Genomic DNA, 21,445 nt, shown 5'->3' with positions numbered 1-21,445 from the left:
TATATAGAAAAGCAAAGCAATCTATTTTTTCCTTTGTTCAAAGCCTCTCCTGCACCTGTTGAATGAGGAATCCTAGACCTTCCAAAAGCTCCACTAGACTTGGACTGTGGTTATTAATTTGCCTGTTTTGATTTGTACTTAAGTGCTACCAAATATCAGAATAAGAACTAGAAAAGGATAAAAAGTCTGTCACATTTATAAATGCATATAACTCTATGTCTCTAATTCTGAAGAAAACAGACCTGCCTATCTATATTTCTATTCATTTGTAATTTGATTTAAACGTTTTCACTCAGTTGGCTTAAAGAGCTACCTCATGTGCTTTATGAGTGACCCTTTAGAATTCCACGAGGGCCAGACCTTTATGGAATAAGAGCTTATGCAATGGTATAATTGCATGGATTTTACCCATTTGTGCTTCAGTATTCTAAATATCATTTTCTTACAACAAAGTCCTCAGAGTTGGTGACGTGTCTGAAACACTCAGTTCAACAGTGGCATACATTGGAAACATTGCCTTACTTTTGGATATTTCTTTGTGATTCCCAGTTTCCCATTTCTGTGTTTGCATATACATACTTCTGCATTTGCATACTTTGTTACATCCCCACTCCTAGCTTTCCCTTGGTCTCATCATGCAGCTCTCAGGGATCAGTGGCACTAGGGCATAGATTACATGCATCTGTACGATGGTTTCAGAGTTTTTGGATTCAGGCTAAGAAAACGTTTGAGTTTTAAACGATGTAGATGCTCTCTTTACACTTATGAACAGTTATTTGCAGTTGATATTTGTTTTAGGAACAGCAGTTGGATGAAAAAGATGCCCGGCGGTTCCAACTTAAAATTGCGGAGCTGAGCGCGATCATCAGGAAGCTGGAGGATCGGAACGCGCTGCTGTCGGAGGAGAGGAACGAGCTGGTAGGTAGCAGCAGCTGCTGCTCTGCTCCTGCGCGTGGAAACGGGGGGTGGCAGGTATGTCTTGCCACTGCCAATATTAAGATATCTTGTATTATCTGGAAGTTATCACAGGACATTCACGCAGTCCCATGGGAATGGGACTCAGGAGAATTCAGCAATTTGGTGATAGTTCATAGTGTTTCCCTGAGCAGCTCCATCGCTCAAGCATCGGGAAAGACATTATCCGGTCTGTTTTTCGGAAAAAGTGGAGCATTCCACATGCAGTGTATCAAAAAGGCTGAAAATGGGAGTTTTGTGAATAGAGGACATGCCTGAGGGAATTCAGTGGAGCTAGGCTGACCGCGCTGGCCTTTCCCATGTGTGAAATGCAAGCTGGGGAGGGAATGTTGTCCAGTGTGGGGTATCCAGCGCGTTCACGCTGCCACCACAGCACGCCCTGCGCAGAACCGAGCTGCCGGAGCACACGAGCACACGGGAGACCTCCAGCAAGCCTAGATTTGAGGGGCTTGTTGGACCAGTGGGCAGTGCCGTGAGCTGGCACTGCTTATAGTGTGCGTATTAAATGAGCAAACTGCTAGGAATGCATGCATGGATACACATGGGTACACTGCTCTCTATGTTCTATGTTTAGCCACGTTACACAGTCTATCTAATATTGCTTATTTTTTTTAAGATGAAATTGTCTGGAATTCATTTCTTTATAGATTTTTTTTTATATTAGTAAATATATTCCCCAAGTGGTATATTTTTCCCATAGATGACTTGTGTCTCATGAAGGGGGAAATTCAGGTGTCCAGAGCTCGGGCAGGCTGCCCATAAGGCTGGACAGCAAGGAAGGCAAGAGCAGTGCCGACAAATACGAGGCCTCCACTTTGCATTGGGAGAACATACTGCTAGTCTGTTGGCTGAAGAAACATTAATGTCCTTAGTAAATAAGAGCAGCTCTGGAGGTATTAATTTTTTCTTAATGTTTCAGTTAAAACGTCTCAGAGAAGCTGAAAGTCAGTATAAACCCCTCTTGGACAAAAATAAACGTCTCAGTAGGAAGAATGAAGATTTGTCACATGCCTTACGTCGAATGGAAAATAAATTAAAATATGTAACACAAGAAAATATAGCAATGGTAAGTGTTCTCTGTGCTGTCCCTGTAAGCTCTGGGCTGACAATGTAATTGTTTATGGGTGCAGAATGAACACAAGCTCCCTCACTTCGACATTTGTATGACACTTGCCACCTCTGTTTGTAAGACACCTAGTTGCTAAAGACATATGACATTTACCACCTTGTAATGACTGGGGAAGATGCACGTGTGACTCCCTGCCCTTGTTCAAAATTGGATGCTGGCAGTGGCAGGAGCCGCTGGTTAAGCGGTGGTGACATTACTGCACCGTGGGAGGCCCGACGTTTTGGTTAGCGCTGCCCGCCGCGGTTTCCGCAGGGTCGCGGATGCGATCGGTGAGGGCCATCCCAAGGGAAGCGATGCTGATCCCTGCAGGCACGAGCTCCTGGCAGGGGGCAGTGCTGCTGGAGGCCGAGGCCAGCCCCGCTGCCAGCGCTGCGGGCTGCTCGTGCGGCCTGAGGAGCAGGAGCACTTCCCTGCTCTGTCATCTCGGGGTGCTGCTTAGCAGAGGAGAGAGCACAGCAATTCAACTAGATCAATTACCAGTTGTAGAAGGGCAGGGTTATATGCTGCCCTTTGGCAATGACTTTTAATCATTTCCTTTGTTTTGGTGCATCGGTTTCTTTCAGAGGCAAAGAGCTGGACCAATAAGGAGACCAAGCTCTTTAAATGACCTTGACCACAGCCAAGAAGAAAGAGAAGTTGAATCCCTGAGACTACAAGTTATTGAACAGCAAAATGTCATTGATGAACTCTTCAAGGTAAGATGGGGAGTTCCCATCACACTTTTCTTAGCTCCTGCTTTTCTTAGCAGGGGTTGACTAGGGTCATAGCAAAAGACAGGCAAACCTAAGCGAGGGTGTGCTGGAGGTTTGGTAAACAGACTGGCATAGTTTGCATTAGTGCAATATGGCACTCCTCTCTATACTTAGTAGTAATGGATGTGAGCTATCTGGAAAAAAATCTGTTCAATCTACATTGCACTTGCGTGGTAGAAGCGCTGTATTGATTATAATAGATGCACTGACAACTAGATCCTGTTCCCACTGAAGTAAATGTCAAAGTTCTTTGTATGAGACAAATTAGGCCTAAAGGTAAAAGTTTTGTAAAAAGGGAATGTTTTGTAGTGTGGGTTTTTTTACTTCTTTGATTTTGGTTTTTAAGATGCTCAGACTTTAAAGAGAACAAGGTGTTTACTGTTTTCCTTCTTCTCATTGCTAGTAAGGCAAGGCCCAGATTTTGTCAGAAACCCCTCGAATCGCAGGTGTCCTCCGAGGCCGTGAGCTGCCGCGGGGCTCCTGGGCGCTGGAGCGCTGCGTCCTGCGGGCGGACACGGGGCTGCGCTGCCGGCGGCGGAGCCGCGTGCGGTGCGGAGCCGCGGAGCCGCGTGCGGTGCGGAGCCACAGGCCCACGGCGCGTTCCTGGCTCCAGTACCCGGCTGCCTCCGCTCCAACACGTGCCCGGTCTTCTACACTCTTCTCAGCTGTAGGGAGGTGGCAGTGGGAACAGGAAAATGTTCATCCCGGGCATGCGTTATCTCCATGATGATGCCCATCAAAGGGGCTGCACGGATTACAGCACTGCCCGGCGTTTCCATATGTGCTCTTGCCCCATGGGCTGTTGTCCATTGTGACTGAAGCTTCAAGGAATATTTTAATTTATGGAGTCCGCAAGCCCCACGCTTTAATTCAACAAGTTTGCAGCTCCTGCTCTGAGTTCTTCCTAAGCAGAGTGGGAATCAGGTGACACTTCTTCACTGGCTCACTTCTCTTCAGGCATCTTCTATCACCCACAAAGAGGCACTGCTAGCAGTGTGTATAGAGCTCTAGATACAAAGCAGTTATTGGTCTGCTACTTTATACAAGAAATAGTTATAAATAACAAGGTATTGGCTAAGGATTAATACGTTCAAGAAAACCCCCAAACAATTAGCTTTTAGTAGCCAGACAGTCATATGTCAACTGGGGGAAGGCAAGAAAAAAAATCCATATTGAAATCATCACGTTTTTTAAGATTGCTTCAAGAAAAATCTTCAAAAATGTATATTTACATTTACAGACATTATCTTATTCCTTTTTTGTTAGACCCTGGAAACTGCTGGCTTTGTGAAGAGTGTTGTAGTAAGTAAAGTGTGAATTTAACTTCATCTTTAAACTTCTGTTCATGAAGATCATGTAGATTGTAATAATGTCTATCGTTGCTTTCCTCTGTATTCAGAGAGCAGCTTAACTCTTAGTGCAGATTTTTGTGAGAGGCCCTGTCAGCAGCACATGTTGATACAAATTTTTATGAGAGGCCACCATGGGCATAGCCAGCAAGTGAGAGCAAGGAGCCCGCGGTCCCCGAGGAGCACGGGCTGCTCTTGAGGAACGTTTCTACTGGAATTGCTTTTTTTTCTTTTTTTTTTTTTTCTTTTATTTTTCGAGAGAGAGCGAGAGAGTGAGAGGAGAGTGTGATTAAAAGTTGCCTCCTCTTACCCATGGCTCTGAATCAGTGCCCATCTTGTGAAGGGTCTTCTCTTTGCTATTATGGGTAAAGCATTTCCCGAGGTTAAGCCACATTCTCATGTGTACTGATAAAGCGTGTGTTGCTTCTTTTCTTTGCTGCTTAGCTTGTCAGTGGGCTGCACTAATTACAGTCAGCCTTCTTTTGCCATCCTGATTTCCGTGTAGATCCCTGGGCAGTTGCCACTAGCCTGTTGCAGGCTGAGACGCCCTTTAAGCGCGATTGGATTTGGCTGATGGAAGCAGATAGTTGACCAGCACTGACAGTGGTTTTTATTGATTACCTAGTGGCCACAAATATGAACATTGTTAAATTAAGTAATAGATGCCCAAAGCAGCTAATGTATCTGATTCTTTCAGGAACGTGATAAGCTGTTAAGATTTAGGAAACAAAGAAGAAAAATGACAAGAATCCCCAAGGTAAAGCAAAATGCTCATACTGCTGAACACAGTGTCTTGCCGAGACAGTGGGCGGGTGGGTGAGCTCCTCAGAACCAAGTGAGTGGGAAGTACCTGCCCCCCGTCTTCAAGAGGCAGGAATCCTTGGGCTCTGGGAATTCACAGAGTGCAGAGAGCCCATTCACAGAGCCCACAGAGCGCACCAAAGTAGAAACAACTGGAAACCTTGGGCCATTACTCTTCAAAGCTGGGCCAAGTTGTTCCAGGACATTCATACTATTAAATGTAATAGAGTATACATTTAAAGTATACTCGGATACTTTAAATAAAGAGCTTAGCTTAGGGCAGTGGTGCGGGTGACTCAATGCCCTTCAAACGCTTCCCCTGATGTGAGGCTTGGCGCCAAGATCATCCATGAACAATATCTAATTCCCTTGCAATGGACAGAGAGATGGTTACATGGGACCTTTTTAGCACCCAAGTGTCGTGCGTTTGCTCCCAACACTTTCAGCTCTCCAGGGAAGTGCAGTAGCCTGTCGTTTAAGGGAAGACAGATTTTTTTGAATTACCACATCACTAAACCGCCTTTTAATGGCACTGCTTGAAAAACATGTAGGTTGTAAATAATTCATGTGGAAACTGTTGGTTACACTCAGCAGCTACAGAGCAGTTAGAGCTCAGGGGAAAAGAAAATGTTAGTTAATGAATAATTGACAGAATGCTAATATAAACATTAACATAGCAACAGCACCGTAAGGTGTAATGTCATGGACTGGAGAGTAAGCTGGGCTCTGCATATCAGGAATTACACTAAAATCTATAAATAATGAATTATGGTTGGTGTGAAATCAACCCCCTAATTCTTATTGTGTAGCAAAGGAGCGCCAGAGAAATCCTGAGTGGCCAATGCTGTGTTCGTGCACATGCATGGAAACCAGGCTGCCGCAGCAGAGGTAGCGCTCGCTCCTTTGGAAGTTATCCACTGCCAGTTAAAACAGAAAACCAAAATACAGAAATGTTTTATAAATGCCCATTTAAAAAAAAAAGTTTTTAAAAAATATGTTCATAATGTCTTCTTTGACTTTCAAGTATTTAAAAATAAATTTTTCTTTACTGCCATTAACATTCTTTTATATAGAAAGTAGCTTTGAGCGCAAAAAAATGAATTTCTTTAAGTGATAACATTATCTCTGTAGTAAGTAACACCAACAAATTTTCAGATAGAATACTTCTTCAAAATCTGACTTTTCCTGTGAAAATTGTGATGACAGAAAGGACATGATCGTAACGGCAACAGAATAAGGGAAAGTCATTTTAATGAAGAATTTCCATCTCCTTGTAAGACAAATTATACAGAAGAGGGGAATAAAAAGTGTAGAAAATGCATGATCTGCCATAGGTAAAGAAATAGGAAGGAAAATGCATAAAACAAAAATGACAAGAGCTTTAACCTGGTTTGACACCACACTACCTAATTGCAAATGCAAAAATGCGGCCATTTAAATAGTTATAACAGAGCCCCAGCATCGGTGTGAAAAAGCTTTACGCATATAGGTGAAGAGCCGGTTCTGTTTTTCTAAAAGAAGCACAGTGGAAAACAGCTGATGATTTGGACCAGGTGAATTCAGTTTCACCGAGCGTGCGCAGCCAGGCCAGGCCTGGACGGGCAGAGTTGAGCAAGGTTCCCACGTCGCTCTGCCCCTGCCACGTGCAGGCTGCTCAGGTGAATGTGCTGTAGCTGCTCGGCGTGGCCAAGCCGCACTCACACGTTGTCCTTTGGTCGCAAGCCGGTTGTGGAGACGTTTTATGGCTACGACGACGAAGCTTCCTTGGAGTCCGATGGTTCTTCCGTCTCGTATCAGACTGACCGAACAGACCAGACCCCTTGCACCCCTGATGACGACTTGGAAGAGGTATTCATCAAGCATATGTGATAATATTTAACTACTTCTCTGTGTGCTTAAGCTCTGCATTGTTAATAATATTTCTGGTCTGTTGTACCACTCCTATGGCATCTCTGATTGGAAAATTAAAAATTGGTATTAAATTTAGTAGTGAAATGTTAGTTAATGTTCTATTCCTCAAGTCTTTAGTTGTGATTTCTGATCTGCCATTTCATCTCTTTCATTGGTTGTAATTAGATATGTTAAAAAGGAATCTAAAAAATTCCTATTTCTATTGTGAAGATACATGACTTGTTACTGCATGTGCTGCACAACAGGAAGTGGGAATGCATTTTTATATGTATATATTTATTTTTCATTCCTGTGTTGAAATCTATTTCTTTTTCCCTGTTCAGATAGCATGAAGTTCATGCGTGCATCCAGCAGTATTATTTCTTTTTATGTTGAATGAAATATTCCAGTCAACATGACATGGAAGCATTAATTTTGGATATTGGGAGGAGAGTAAAGAAGATGAAGGGCCCTTTGCGTATTGATATCACCATTGCTACAAGTATTAATTCTAAAATAGTGTTTTGATAGTTTAGCAAGATGATTGGGGTTGGCCTTTTTCACAGAGTGGAAACTTTTGTTGTTTCAAGAAACTTGTGTTTTACCCCTTGAATGTGATGACTGTGCAGTAGTAGAGGGGGATTCAGCAGTTAATGCATTACTGGATGGCCAGTTTTGTGTCTTCCCAGAGGAAGAAAACTTTCCTCTTTTTTATTTTGCATTTCATTGAGGTAAGTGCATGGCAAGAAAGAAGTCGTGTCAAAGCACTTGAAAAAGATCTGTATTGTGCCTCTGGAATTGCATTTTAAAAGTAATGTTAATTTTTGCACTTTTTCACATAAAACAGACACCATTAATTCTTGTGGCTTATTTACTTTCCTGCAGGAAAAAAAAAAAACAGCTGGTACAGTTAATACTTGCTTTTAACATTTCCAGGGAATGGCCAAGGAAGAAACAGAGCTGAGGTTTCGGCAGCTGACGATGGAATACCAGGCTTTGCAGCGAGCGTACGCGCTATTGCAAGAACAGGTTGGAGGAACATTGGATGCAGAACGAGAAGTTAAGGTCTAAATGGCTTATATTACATGAAAATAAAGGATTGTAATTGTTTGCATTTTTTTAATTTTACTTGCTCAGGTTGTTTACAGATTCTTTAAAACTGCATTTCTCGCCAGTGTGCTCTGTCATCTCTTGAGTTAGCTCAGTGTCCTGCCTCCTGCAAGGAGGGGCTGGTTTGCTGAAGAAACTTTTATGGAAAACCCTTAAATCAAGCTCTCTCTATACATATAAAAATCCAGTGTGACTAGCCTTAGCTTCTATAAAACCTGGCATTTAAATCCTTCTGGATTCTGTGAGTGTACGTGATTCCTTCTAAAATGTTTAGAAGGCTTTTAGTGTAAAGAGATTCATTCGCAGAGCTTACAAAGAGTCCTGTCTCAAAGAGCTCATGTAACTTCAGCCAGCTAGGGCAGCAATTTATTACCTGGTATAAAATACTGCATTTATTATAGATAAGTTGTGTGTATTATAGGGAGTCAGGAGGTCTCAGTGCAGCATTTAACTGCTAGGGACAAAGAATGTGATGCTGAATACAATAAATTAAGGGGAAAGTTCTGCTTTGAGCAAAAAAATAGAAGTCTAAGAGGAGAAGAGAATCTAGGTCAAATTTGGCTCTATGACTATTTTGTAGATATGCTGAGCAGGAATGCTAAGTGCGGAGGAAGGTAAAGACGGCAAGGTGAGGAGATACTCACCTGATCCAGCCTGGTCCACCTCTCCAGTCTGAAGCTTTCTTTATTTTACTTTGTAGTCAATAAGGAGAAATAAATCTGCTCGGAGACCCAGTTTGAAATGGCTCCTCGCACGGGGCGGTTCAGAATGTGCCTCCCCATCGGCCCCCAGCTGCCGCACGCCCTAAGGAGCAGTGTCACATCCACAACAGGATTAGATTGGGGAGAACTAATAAGAAAAAAAGTTTCTTCCTGAGATTTTCCAGTTAATCAGCAGTGTCTGTATGCCAGGTACACTGCTCTGTGCTCTCCAGAGTCACTGAGCTCAGGACACTTTCTCAAAGTAGAAGACAAAGAATTCTCATTACTTCTTACCTGAGATTTTTCTGCTGTTATGAGGGAAACAGAAGACTTGGAGACATTTTTTTGTAGTTGTTTGTTACAGTCTTCAAATTTCTCTGTCCTCCAGAATGCTTTTGCTCAGAAGGTTTATAGATCATCCTAATGTAGCTGGAGCGCCACTATGAGGAAAGAATGTGTTCCATAAATCCATATTTAGTATATAAAATGCTTAATAATAATTACAGTTATTGTCCAGAAAACAAGGAAAAGCTGCTAAAGGAAGAGTCTTATATTCAACTGTAAGAAGCAGTTCATCTTTTGCTATCCTAATATCTACTTAATAGGATGCTGTTCATTTTAATCTTAAAATTACACCACTTTATGCACTTCTTTTTGTGACTGAGTGATACTGTGCTTAGCTGCAAATTAACTCTGCCAAAGGTCTTTAAAAATCGTTTAAGTATCTGCTATACATAAAATATTATCTGCATTTCTGTGTGACCTTTGGAGTTTAGAGAAAGTTGATGTATTTTTTTCTCCTCTCCTACAGACACGTGAGCAGCTCCAAGCGGAAATACAGAGATCCCAGGCTCAGATAGAAGACCTGGAGAAGGCGCTTGCCGAGCAGGGGCAGGTAATGCATGCTAACAACCTGCTGTTCCTTTCCCCAGTCCTGTGCGGAAAAGGGCCGTAGTGTGGGGATTTGTTTCTAAAAAATGTACCTGTTGGTGCATAACATTGAAGATCACAGTGATAGTTAAGTGTTTATGCATGTGCAGAGTAATTTTGAAGCTAGTTTTAGATAGCTGTTTCATTGCCAAATGCAAAACACACCTATGAAAGCAGTAATTGTGTGTGTGAAAACTGCTGTTTGTCCTGAAGATTAGTGAACTACTCTTGCAGAATGACAAAACCACAGGACAGCTAAGGATGGCAAGGATCTCTGGAGATCAGCCAGGTCCTGCTTAGCCAGGGTCCTCTGGAGCAGGTCGCTCAGGGTCACATCTAGTCAGGACTTGAATACCTCCAAGGATGGGAACTCCATTACCACTCTGGGCAGCCTGCTCCAGTGCTCACTTAGTCTCCCCCACAATAAATAAGTCTTTTCTTTCTTTCGGATGCAATTTCGTGTGCTTCAGCTTCTGCCTGTTGTCTCTTTTCCTCTCCGTGGGTACCACTGAGAAGAGTCTGGCCCCATCTTCTTTGCTTTCCCCCTTCAGGGTGTTTGTCTGCAGTGATGAGATCCTCCTGAGCCTTCTCTTCTGTGGGCTGAGCAGTCCCAGCTCTCTCAGCGTCTCTTTGCATGAGATGCTCTCGTCCCTTACTAATCCTTGATGCCCTTCACTGGGCTTGATTCAGCAGGTCTCTATCCATCCTGTGCTGGGAGCCCAGCACAGTGCTGCAGATGTGCTACTGAGTTTCCCTGCACAGCAGAGAGGAATGGAGCTTGCACGCGGGTTCCCACCTCAGAGCCTCAGAGCGGAGGTTCCCCCACGTCCCTCAGTCCGTCTGGAGCCTGGAGCTGTGGCTCGGGCTAAGGAATCGACACGTTCTGCTTGAGTGAAAAGCAACTGAAATCTCTAGTGCTGAAGCCCGAGAGGAGAAGAAGGTGTGATGGACACATGCTGCATATTGATCAATGAGGTTGCGAGCACACATCTATTTTTAGAACTGTGCTTTTTTAAAAAAAATGTACGGCTAAGCGAGCACATAACTGAGCACATTGGCTCAACTTGCTTTCCTGCACTTAAAAAATCCAGGGCCTCTGCATCAATTAATCAATTAATGTATCTGCATTGCCTAATTGCCATTAGCTGGCATTGCCCTCTGCTCGCTTGCTGTGTTCCTCTAGAACCTCTAGAACAGTGTGCAACCCAGCGGGCCCTGGTCCTGGTGTGCTGGCCTGCTGGGGGTTTGCTCTGAGAGGCCCCACGGAGGAGACGGTCCTGGGCAGTTCAACCTAGGCAGTCGCTGCGAGGGGTCTGCTTCTGTGCCACCACCTTGTTTCCTGCGCGCTCGGTACTTTCTCTGCTTGCTGAACCTTGAGATTGGATTGTGCCCAGCAGGTCCCAGGGCCAGCACGTGCCCGTGCCGCTCTCAGAGGTTGCCGCTCGCTGCCTGTCTCAGCCAGCACTGTGTTCCTGGCTTGCTGCCTGCCATTTGCATTCCCTTTGACAGCAGGTCCAAATATTTGCCAGTCGCATATGTTTCTGTGTGGCTGGTATTATGAAACTCCGTGCTGTAATGTTGCCCAAACACAAGCAGGGTTTGCTCCTGAAGGTTTCCTTGAGGCGCACAGAGCGGGGTGGCTCAGGATCCTGCAGCAGGTCCGGGGCCCCCACGGTGTGGGAGCTGCTGCAGCTCTGCACACTGCAAATACTCCTTCTCCACGGTGGAAATTCAAGATATGTTGCCAGGATGCTTCTAGCTTCTACCTCTCCCAGCCTAAAGAATTAAACAGAAAATGTTCTTTCAAAAACTTATTTTAAAATAATGCTAGATCATTTGATCATTAGCTTTCCAGCTTAACCTCTTATCGTTGCTAACTTTGCTGATAAAGTTCCAGCTGTTTTGGGTTGGTTTTAGTATCCAACAAAATAAGTAATTCATTTGAAAACAAGGTTTATTATGTTATTTTTTTCAGTATAATTGAAATTCAGTAGTACTTGAGTTCAGTAACTGAATGACTAGATACATCCCTATTAAAGGATGTTCTTTTTGAGAAATTATGGTTTCTTATGCAATGTTACTCTGTATGTCTTCTCTGCATACATGATACCATGAAACATTTGCTATGTGCTTATGTTACATATTGCCAGCTTCAACTATAATATTGATGATTTGTTTTTCAAGGACATGAAGTGGATTGAGGAGAAGCAAGCTTTGTATAGAAGAAATCAAGAACTTGTAGAAAAGGTGCTCAATGTTTCCGCCTGTCTTACTGAAAGAGTATCTGTTGTTTAAGGAATGCACGAGGTGTATATTTGAAGTGTTAACCTATTTCACACAGTCCTGTTGGAAATAACTCGCATGGGATAAGTAGCTCTTTATAAGTCACCAAAGCTGCTCTCCAGGGTTTCTGGTGGCCGCTGAGGCACCCGTTGCAGCACAAGGAGCAGAGGCTCTGAGGAGCAGGTCCCCAGGTCCCCATGGCCTCGGTGCCGTGAGGGTGCCCTGTGTTGTGGCTGCACCTTAGGTAATCCCTTGCTCAGGAAGTCATCTTAAACTAGCATGGAAAGCTGGCTCGAGACGGCGCGAGGACGGGAGCCCGTCCTGCCTGGGGCACAGAGCTGCTACGGGACGGGGAGCGAGGCCAAACGCAGAGTCTGGAGGCGCTTCGGGAGCCTGCGGGGTGCAGGGTGTCCCCGGGGCGGGCTGAGTCCAGCCTGGCCACCGCCTGGCACGTCTCCGGTGAAACTGTGAGAAAGGTACTAACACACATTGCTTGATTTTGCAGATAAAACAGATGGAAGCGGAGGAAGCTCGATTAAAGCATGATGTCCAGGATGCCAAAGATCAGAACGAGCTTCTGGAGTTCAGAATATTAGAGCTTGAAGTGAGCAAATGCTAAAACCTCTTGTGCTTTTTACCTGCTCTGTGCTTTGCTGTCTATCACCAGGAGGCAACAAGGATATTGGAATTCTTCGAGGTTTATTCCAAAGATCAGCATTTCACTGAACGTTGCCAAAGTGTTTGGTACAAAGTGAAGGCAAAATAGAAAAAGCAGGGATACATACTGGCGTCCTGATGGGCTGTTCTAGCCCATCTACTACATAAGCAGTTTTCAAATGCAGAAGATTGCTTCAGGATACAGATGCACTTTTGCTCTGTTCAATCTGTTCTGTGGAGCATATCAAAAATAACCATCAGCTTCTTATTTTCTTTGCCAAAATCTTACTAAACCTGCAGAGAAGGAATCATGTGGCCTAGACTGCTCTGTTTACTCCACCAAGGCTTCTGCTTTCTGTACTATTAATTGTATAAACAGAATCCGAAAGCCTTGGAAACTCCATTTTCCACATTTTTAGAGAGAAAATAACCAAACAGCCACTTGCACAGGGAATATAAACGCTGGCAGGTTGTAGCAGGTCTACGTACACCGTGTCCGTGCAGATGTGAATGGTTGGGCGGTGGTGCTGGTGCTGGAGAGGCAGCGGTGCGGGGGTCTCCGCGCTGCTGTCCCCTTGGCACGCGGTGGCCGTCCCTGCCCGGCCGGGGACGCGGCTCCGTGCGAGCACCGTGCGGGCCGGACACAGGCGCCTCTGCGCTCCCCCCACGGAACCGGCCCGTTTGGGGCCTTTCCAACGCATGGGTGCAGGACAGACGCTTCTCAGATAGTGTCTGGTTCATCACAGAGTTGAAACGTGTAAATCACAATGATGAGTAATCACACACAATTATTTTGATTGCAGGAGAGAGAAAGGAGATCTCCTGCTATCAACTTCCATCACATTCCTTTTAAGGAGGGAAAAAGCCCTCTGCAAGCATACTGCGAAGCCGAAGGCGTTACAGTAAGGGATTCTCATTTCCTATTTCCCTTTGCCAAAAAAAAAAAAAAAATCAAACTCTCTGTTCCAACTCCTGGTTTTCTCTCTTCTTAGGATATAGAAGTAGCAGAGCTGATGAAAAAATTGGACATTTTAGGGGATAACGCCGTAAGTGTATGTTCCTTTAATAAATTGTGCATGCTTTGGTAAATATTTGTCTGTATGCCACCGTGGCACAGCACTGTTGGCTTTCCATTGCACAACCTGTCTTCGCTGTGAGCAAAGGATGGGCTACAAGCTAAGTGTTTTGCAGCTTTTTAAGGTTTCCGTTAATAGCTGCCTTAGATATCTTACTGATATAAAAATGCTTTTAAACTATCAATAGTATGTAAAAAAAAATGCACCTTTGTTTTTTGCTTTTTTTCCTGGCCACTGTTCCTATAGGTCTGCTTATTCATGTAGTCTGCATTTGCTTTGCTTCTGCGTTTCAACAGCTGGGCATTTTAATTTTGACCAGCACCATAAATCTTAGATGATAATGAGGACACAAAACAGAAGGAGCTACAACAAAGAAATGAAAGACATATAATAATTGTTTTCCTTCTACCATTTTGAAATTACATAAATGCATTTATTAAGTATGTAAGATCATTTATGTATCTGTATGTCTGTACGTATACTCTGCCTGTTGCAGCCCTGCATGCTGCTGTGCAAGCTGAGCCGCAGAGCACGCGCGGGCGCTGGGGAGCGGACGGGGATGGGGACGGGTCCCCGCGGGGCTGGGTCGTGGCAGGGCCCCGCGGGCGCTGGGGAGCGGATGGGGACGGGTCCCCCCGGGGCTAGGCCGTGGCAGGGCCCCGCGGGCGCTGGGGAGCGGATGGGGACGGGTCCCCCCGGGGCTGGGCCGCGGCAGGGCCCCGCGGGCGCTGGGGAGCGGATGGGGACGGGTCCCCGCGATGCTGGGCCGCGGCAGGGCCCCGCGGGCGCTGGGGAGCGGACGGGGACGGGTCCCCCCGGGGCTGGGCCGCGGCAGGGCCCCGCGGGCGCTGCGGAGCGGACGGGGACGGGTCCCCGCGGGGCTGGGCCGCGGCAGGGCCCCGCGGGCGCTGCGGAGCAGACGGGGACGGGTCCCCGCGGGGCTGGGCCGCGGCAGGGCCCCGCGGGCGCTGCGGAGCGGACGGGGACGGGTCCCCGCGATGCTGGGCCGCGGCAGGGCCCCGCGGGCTGGACGCGCTCCCCGCGCACCCGCTCTGCCCCGCGCTCACAGCCGAGCGGTCCCCACGGCTCCGCGCTCTGCTCTGCAGCAGAGACCAGGAGCTTGCGGAGGGTGTGCAATATAGTGCAATGTTAGCATCGTTCTCTATTACAGCAGTTAGTAATATTCATGTTGGCATAAATACAAATAACTGAACTCCTTTGCTGGTGAAGAATAAAGAAAGGGTCTGCAGGCCGGCAGCTCAGCCCTGCAGAGCAGGCTGGCTGTTAATGCACTGCAGTGCTTCCCCCGTAGCTCTGCTGCTCAGGGTTGTCCCACGCCTGATTAGGGCTCCACTGCAAAACACGTTGCAACTCAGATGTAAAGGGCATCAGGAAGCACTGCCTTCCCTCATATTCCGTATTCCTTTGCTCTTAACTGTTGTTCTCATTAACACTAAAAATCTTCAGCCATCTATAGTTTCCTTCTTTGTCTTTCCTGTTTTCTTCTTGTTTCCTTTCTTGTCCTCTTAACATACAAAAAAAAGTGACTTCCACACAGAAATGATAGGTAGTTCCAAGCTATGGCTGGGAGTTGCCCTTTGCGTTTTTCTTGCTAACATGTTGACCGCGTCATAGACTCAACCTGTAGCGGCAGATTCTGCCCCTTGGTTGTACCTTGTCATGCCTGAGTGTCGCGAGCGTGACGGACACTGGGAAAGCAGCTGTCCCCTGCAGGTGTGTGAGTGATGGGATCCATTTCCTGGCATTGTGTTGCCTACATTTCTGCAGAGCTCCCTTAGGAGCTTCCAGCTGCTCCCAGCTCAACTTTCTTGAGCTGAAGAATTGTTTTGAGCAAGGCAAACCCTGGAGAAGGAATACTAGAGGTAACACAGAAGCAATGGATGGCACAGTGAGATATAATCTACTATGGGCTATGTGATCACTGCATGAAGCACAGGAAATAAAGGATTAAAAATACAGATGCCCTCATTTTCCCAACGGACAAGGGAAATCAGTTGAGGTAATCACCTGTTAAACACGAAAGATCACCAACAATTTGCTATGCGAGTGGTTTATTTTCAGTATAATGTTACTTGTTTTGAGAAAAAAAATATTTACATTTACAGAAGAGAAAGTTATTTAGATTTAGGGTCCTCAGGAAAGGGGGTCTTTGGAGTCCTCAGGAGAAATCTCCTGCCATCCTGCCTGATGTCTCCCTCACTATTCCCAGCCTTGCACATCAGAAGAGAAAACCCACCAGGTGGGTTCCCGAGGCATTTCCAGTCATTGCAAAGCAACTGATAACTCTCTTTTAGTCTTTGGTTCTCAGATGTAATTTTAATAACTGAAGACTGTCAACAATAGCCAAACAATACATGATTTCAGTATTTTAATTAAAAAAAAAGAAGAAAAACTCTAGTCTTAGTGAATTTTCCAAAATCATGCCATTTGGTAGTGCAAAATAAGCATTGTATATTAACCTGCTGCACATGTAACAAAACACAGAAAATATATGGTTGCATCTCTTTCCCAAGTAGCACCCAGCCAAGCTTGATCTTGTTTCGTAGTTGTGGGTTCATTCCCCACTGTGAGAAGAAAAGATCCAGTATCAACACTGTTTTCTTTCTTAGATATCAAAGTTTTAAAAGAATTAGTTATGTGTCTGATCACAATTCAACATTAACAGTTACAGATGTTTGCAAAGGCTTTGCATCAGCATGCTAAATTTATTTGCTTTGATTAATTGTTTCTCAAACATCTTTAATTTCATATTTATTTAATGCAACAGAGCCCAAGTAGTGGACTAATAATGAGACACTGAGATTTGTTTTAATTATATTCTGCTTTTGGTGCAGAATCTGACCAACGAAGAGCAAGTAGTTGTCATACAAGCAAGGACAGTTCTCACATTGGCTGAAAAGGTAAGAGCAATTGCATCACTTATATGTTAACTTATGTCATAAAAGGACATGGCTTTCTCAGGGTAGCCTACTTGAAAATATGGATAATGGAAAAAGTAGTTTCTGCACAGAATGCCACGATTCTTTGTGTGGAATTAGACTTTCACTAGATTTTTCTTGAAATAAAGATCTCATTCAGACTGTATGGATGTACATTGTTTATTTTAAAATGCTGTTTACTTAGCAAAATTTTAAAACACTAGTATGGACAAATTTTGGAATAATGCTTTTTCTCGTCACCAATTTGTGCAGAATAAGCTGTGTAATACATCTGTTTTTCCTGCTTTATTTATTGCATTAAAATGACTAGTTGAGATACGTGATGGCATCTCCTAGAGTGGTAGAGAAGGCTGAGCACAGATTTGGCTGCTCCACGCCCTTGTGGCTTAGGCAGTTGCTGTCTCAGTGTCCCTCATCTGACACTGTCTCTTTGCATCTGCAGTGGCTGCAGCAGATCGAGCTGACCGAATCCGCGCTGCAGCAGAAGATGCTGGATCTTGAGAACGAAAAGGTACCGAGCGATGGCAGGAAGGCGGAGGAATGGCCGGCAACAAAAAGAATAGTCATTTTCCTGCCACAGGCACTGCCCTGACTTCTTCTCTGTGTCTGTAGGAGCTATTCAGCAAGCAAAAGGGTTACCTGGATGATGAGCTTGACTTCAGGAAACAGTCCTTGGATCAAGCTCACAAGGTGAGAAAAATCAGCATGGGGGTGCTCGCAACTCCTTAGGGTGTAATGGGCTTTGCAGCCCTGCTCAGTCACTGCACCACGGGTATCGATTTGCTTTAAAGGATTCCCTCTCTTATTACAGCCAACAGATTACCACCACCTGTAACTGAGAAGCTTTTTGTATGATTTGTATAATTTTCACATTTTTCTATGAAAAATATTTAGCTAGCACAGTGGCTGCTAGTGCAATTCCTTTGACAACAGTGAATTTCCGTACTGTTTTTTTTTCCCTAAAACGTCAGTATAATTAGAGAGGTATAACGATAATATAGCCAAGGCCAGGAGCCCAACTGTAGCATGTTCAAATAATGGCATTGTGCTAAGGCAGTTAAGTTTAGTGAGAATGCTGGTGTTATTTGAGAGGTGACAGCAGAATCTTCTTTTAATTATCTGCCTGGTAGGGGCAGACCATTCACTGCAGTTTCAGCTCTCTCTATCCCAGAGACAACACCGTTACCATCTTTCAGGGAGCACCCGTATCTGTGAGTCCTGGTGCCCCGTGCTGTCCTTTGTTATTCTCACAAATTCAGCACTTCTTTCCCTGAGTCTGCTAAGCGAGTTAGTAATAAATCCAGCAACCTCAAATGGAAAAAAAATGTTGATACCAATTTTGATTTGAGCCAAATTGTCATAAAAGTCATCTGTGGCCTTTTCATTTAGTCTGTCTAGAGGCTCAGGCATAATACTGCAATCCTGTTGTTCTGCAGTTGCAGGGAGCTCCCTGAGGCACGTTACCATCCTTGGCAAGGACATGCAAAGGTGGCATCACTCACTGTTTTATCTCCCGGTCACTGTCAAGCTGGAAGATATATCTACCCATGAGTGTGTGGGAGGAAGCTTCTCTAATGCAGTGAAGTAAAAGATAAGGCTGCACGCTGGGTGCCGCCCGGGAGTGCAGGAACATTGCCAGGGGTTTTGTTTCTTGGAGATGAGGCCTCTTGAATCTTAGAAGTCTCCCAGAGGAACTGCTGGAAACAGCTTCATAAAAGAAGCTGTTTTAAACTAGCTGGTGCAAGACACTGGCAATTGCAGGGGTTCAGCACACACCTCCTCTGTCATTGTCCCTCAAGTCCCACTGTTTGGGATAAGACCTTCAGTTCCCCACAAAATCCTCAATGGACCAGAGAAAAGATTAAGCTGACAGCCTCATGTTGTTTTTGATTAGCAAATTCTGGAATTAGAAGCCATGCTCTATGATGCCCTGCAGCAAGAAGCCGGAGCCAAAATTTCCGACCTTCTTTCAGAAGAGGAGAAAGAGAAGCTGAAGAGCGCGGTAGAGCAGTGGAAGCGGCAGGTGATGAGCGAGCTCCGCGAGCGGGACGCCCAGATCCTGCGCGAACGGATGGAGCTGGTTCAGCACGCGCAGCAGGTGGGCACCGGCGAGCGCGGCGAGCCCGTGAGCTCCAGCGCGTTCACCACAGAGAAGGGGCTGCTTGGGAGACAGGGGGCTGCCTTGAACCGTCCCACAAAACCGGGCATTTGGGTTTCCTGGGGTTTGTCATGCAGCCTGCGTGACTCCTCCGCTTATGGAGGACTCAGCCTAAAGCACCATTTTGTTTAGAAGCGCAGGACATGCATTATTTTCAGAGATAGAAATTGCACCTTTTGGTACTTCTATGGTGCCTCTGTGCTTAGTTAGTAAAAAAAAATCTTTATTTTAAATCTGACAGAGAATTAAAGAGCTAGAAGAAAGAATTGAAGGGCAAAAAAGACAAATAAAAGAATTAGAGGAAAAGGTAAGGTGATGCAACTGAAGCAATTGTGTATGACCATATATTCATTTCATCCTTGCTAAGAAAACAATCTTTCAAAATATAATGTTGTGAATACTTTTTTTTCTATAATTTCTGCTCATGCTAACATTGCTTATGGTGACGTTTTTGTGCATTCCAGTTGTTGTTGTACAGATTGAATTAGTTTTCTTCAGCTACGCAGCTGAAATGTCCAGAGCTGTCATCTGAACTCCATGCAGTGTTGATGCTCCCATCTCTGCCCTTCTAGGCAGCATGGGAACTGTTGCTTCCTCCCACAGAGATTTCAACACTCCTTGGTGAAAACGGGCAGCAGAGAGACAAGCAAAAAATACACACACAGAGTGGCCTTTCCAGATCTTCATTCCCAGTTAATGGGAAATGGGAGTTTATGGGAGTGGTGGAAAGCTTAGGCCAGTCTGTCCTTCTGCCATCCCTCGCTAAGACCCTGAGCACAGGCCTTGATGAGCAGTTTAGGGAAGCAGACGAGGGCTTGGGGGTGTGCAGGCCCTTTGGGAAGCAGACACAGCGATGTGATCACGTGCACCTTATGGGGAAGGATTTCCAGTCAGTTTTCCTCTCTCCTGTCTCAAGAGGGTTTGAGCTGAACTGTCTCCCCAGACTAAACTCAAGTGTCAGCAGCACTTTTTTGAGGTATTGAAAGCACTTAGCTCGTTTCTTTTCCTCCCAGTTTTTCCTGAGCTACGCAGGCGCCCTTGGGCTGGGTGTGATGGTTCAGGAGATGTGGTCCTGCCCACAGGGACAGATGCTGGGTGTGTGACTGGGGAATGGGACACAGTGTAGGACCCTGTGGAATTTACTTGTCCTCTGTGCTTCTTCTCAGCTTAAAGTTTTGTTGTGCTCTGTCTGTAACCATGGCCTATATCTCACTAAACACTGTAAAAATCTTACTCTCTTTCTTTTCTTCCATTTTTCCTCTCCTCCCTTCCCTTTTCAGTTTTTATTTTTATTTTTATTTTTCTCTTTAGCTTTCATTCTCTGGTCATAGTTCAGCAGGCTCCATGCGAAAGGTAAGCACTGGGGAGCTCTCTGGTGTCTGCTCCACGGCAAGCAGAGCATCCCTGCTGCCGCCCTGGTGTCTGTGGTGTCGCCTGGCATCCCAGATCTCCCCAAAATGGAAATCCATGAGCCTTTTGGAAGGCCTTGGGTTTGGATACTAGCAGCTCCACCACATGTCATTTATAACTATGAGCTTCTTGCCCTTGATGCTGGGGGGAATCTTGTTGTTTTCTGTTTGTTCCGGTGGCAGGTTGAGTAACTAGAAGATGAAAACATGGCAGCAGTTGGAGAGGGCAGGTTAGGGCATTGCTACTGGCTGGTGGGAGGCACCGAGAGGAAGAATTCCTGTTGTACATGAATATAATGCTTTCATATGAATTGTGTAATTCAAATAAATATAAATATAAATAGCCCTTACAGAAATATGTTATTTTTAACTGTGTGTACTTCTCTTTGATCCATGTTTTTATGTATTTCCTTGTTTCAGCCTTCTGAGGAAGCTAGAAATGCTCGTACTGTTATTAACAGGAAGACAGCATTGGTTACCAAGCTAGAAAAAGAGACATTACAGTTTCAAAAAGCCCCAGTATATCTTGTATTTTGCCACTGAAGATGGCAGAGCTGTTAGATCTTTGCAGCCCTGTGAGACTGAAGAGGAATTAGGACGTCTGGAAATGTCTGTGCACGTGGAATCTGCGCCACAGCAATCCCTGACTGTGCGTTTTCAGCTAACCTGATGAAGAAGAAAGCCAAAAACCCCTTCCCTCTCTTTTCTTAACAGTTAGGGGCTTCTTCCAAGGAAGCCTTTTCTCTGCTGCTTGAAATCACTTTCAGCTTTACATAGAAAGCAGAATACTAATTCAGATAAACTGAATATGTTTTGATTCCCTGCTAAGCAGGCAGTAAATTGCTTCTGTGTGGAAGTGAACATGTCCTGTTTTCTATGTCACTCATTGATATTTGTTATTCATAGCTATTTAAGAATCTATCTTGAAAGATTTTAAAAAGAGCTCCGGAGTAGTAACTCACAAAAACTTAAATGTGAGTGAAAACAAAGTGTTTCGGTCTTTGGAACCAAAGTATTTTGCAACCAGTTCAAATAAGGAAGAGAACAAATTGTGTTGTGGATAGTTTCAGAAGAATGTGTTTGATCTGAAAAACTGAGGCCATGGCCCATGGTTTGTGGAATATCCCACACACCCAGTCTGGGGGAAAAAAAGCAAAGCCATGTTTGAACGCTTTGGGAAACATGGTGGTATTTTTTTTGGAGGTTTCAGTAGACCGTGCCCTACAGCACTTTGAGAAAGATAGCACAATAATTTATAATTTCCT

At 44.9% G+C, this 21,445-nt stretch overlaps 1 protein-coding gene across 1 annotated transcript in view; it reads left to right on the top strand.

The window, feature by feature from the left end:
- The window catches only part of JAKMIP3 (Janus kinase and microtubule interacting protein 3), a 37,425-nt gene extending 16,683 nt beyond the window's left edge, over window positions 1-20,742 (top strand). Inside the window, exons 5-23 of the mRNA XM_088520027.1 lie at window positions 799-918; window positions 1,895-2,041; window positions 2,668-2,799; window positions 4,123-4,158; window positions 4,903-4,962; window positions 6,729-6,854; window positions 7,833-7,961; window positions 9,519-9,602; window positions 11,822-11,884; window positions 12,426-12,524; window positions 13,381-13,479; window positions 13,570-13,629; window positions 16,509-16,574; window positions 17,056-17,124; window positions 17,226-17,303; window positions 18,508-18,711; window positions 19,013-19,078; window positions 20,083-20,124; window positions 20,601-20,742. Of these exons, the coding sequence (XP_088376153.1) occupies window positions 799-918; window positions 1,895-2,041; window positions 2,668-2,799; window positions 4,123-4,158; window positions 4,903-4,962; window positions 6,729-6,854; window positions 7,833-7,961; window positions 9,519-9,602; window positions 11,822-11,884; window positions 12,426-12,524; window positions 13,381-13,479; window positions 13,570-13,629; window positions 16,509-16,574; window positions 17,056-17,124; window positions 17,226-17,303; window positions 18,508-18,711; window positions 19,013-19,078; window positions 20,083-20,124; window positions 20,601-20,723 (1,803 nt within the window). The 3' untranslated portion in view covers window positions 20,724-20,742. The remainder of the gene's footprint in view (window positions 1-798; window positions 919-1,894; window positions 2,042-2,667; window positions 2,800-4,122; window positions 4,159-4,902; window positions 4,963-6,728; window positions 6,855-7,832; window positions 7,962-9,518; window positions 9,603-11,821; window positions 11,885-12,425; window positions 12,525-13,380; window positions 13,480-13,569; window positions 13,630-16,508; window positions 16,575-17,055; window positions 17,125-17,225; window positions 17,304-18,507; window positions 18,712-19,012; window positions 19,079-20,082; window positions 20,125-20,600) is intronic.
- Window positions 20,743-21,445: the final 703 nt, after the last annotated feature.

The sequence above is a fragment of the Tinamus guttatus genome, unplaced genomic scaffold, assembly GCF_059628265.1.
Source record: "Tinamus guttatus ecotype Peru unplaced genomic scaffold, ASM5962826v1 Tinamus_guttatus_pri_ptg000079l, whole genome shotgun sequence".
Taxonomy (NCBI): domain Eukaryota; kingdom Metazoa; phylum Chordata; class Aves; order Tinamiformes; family Tinamidae; genus Tinamus; species Tinamus guttatus.
Note: the sequence above shows the minus strand (reverse complement) of the source record. Positions and strands in the feature narration are given on the sequence as shown.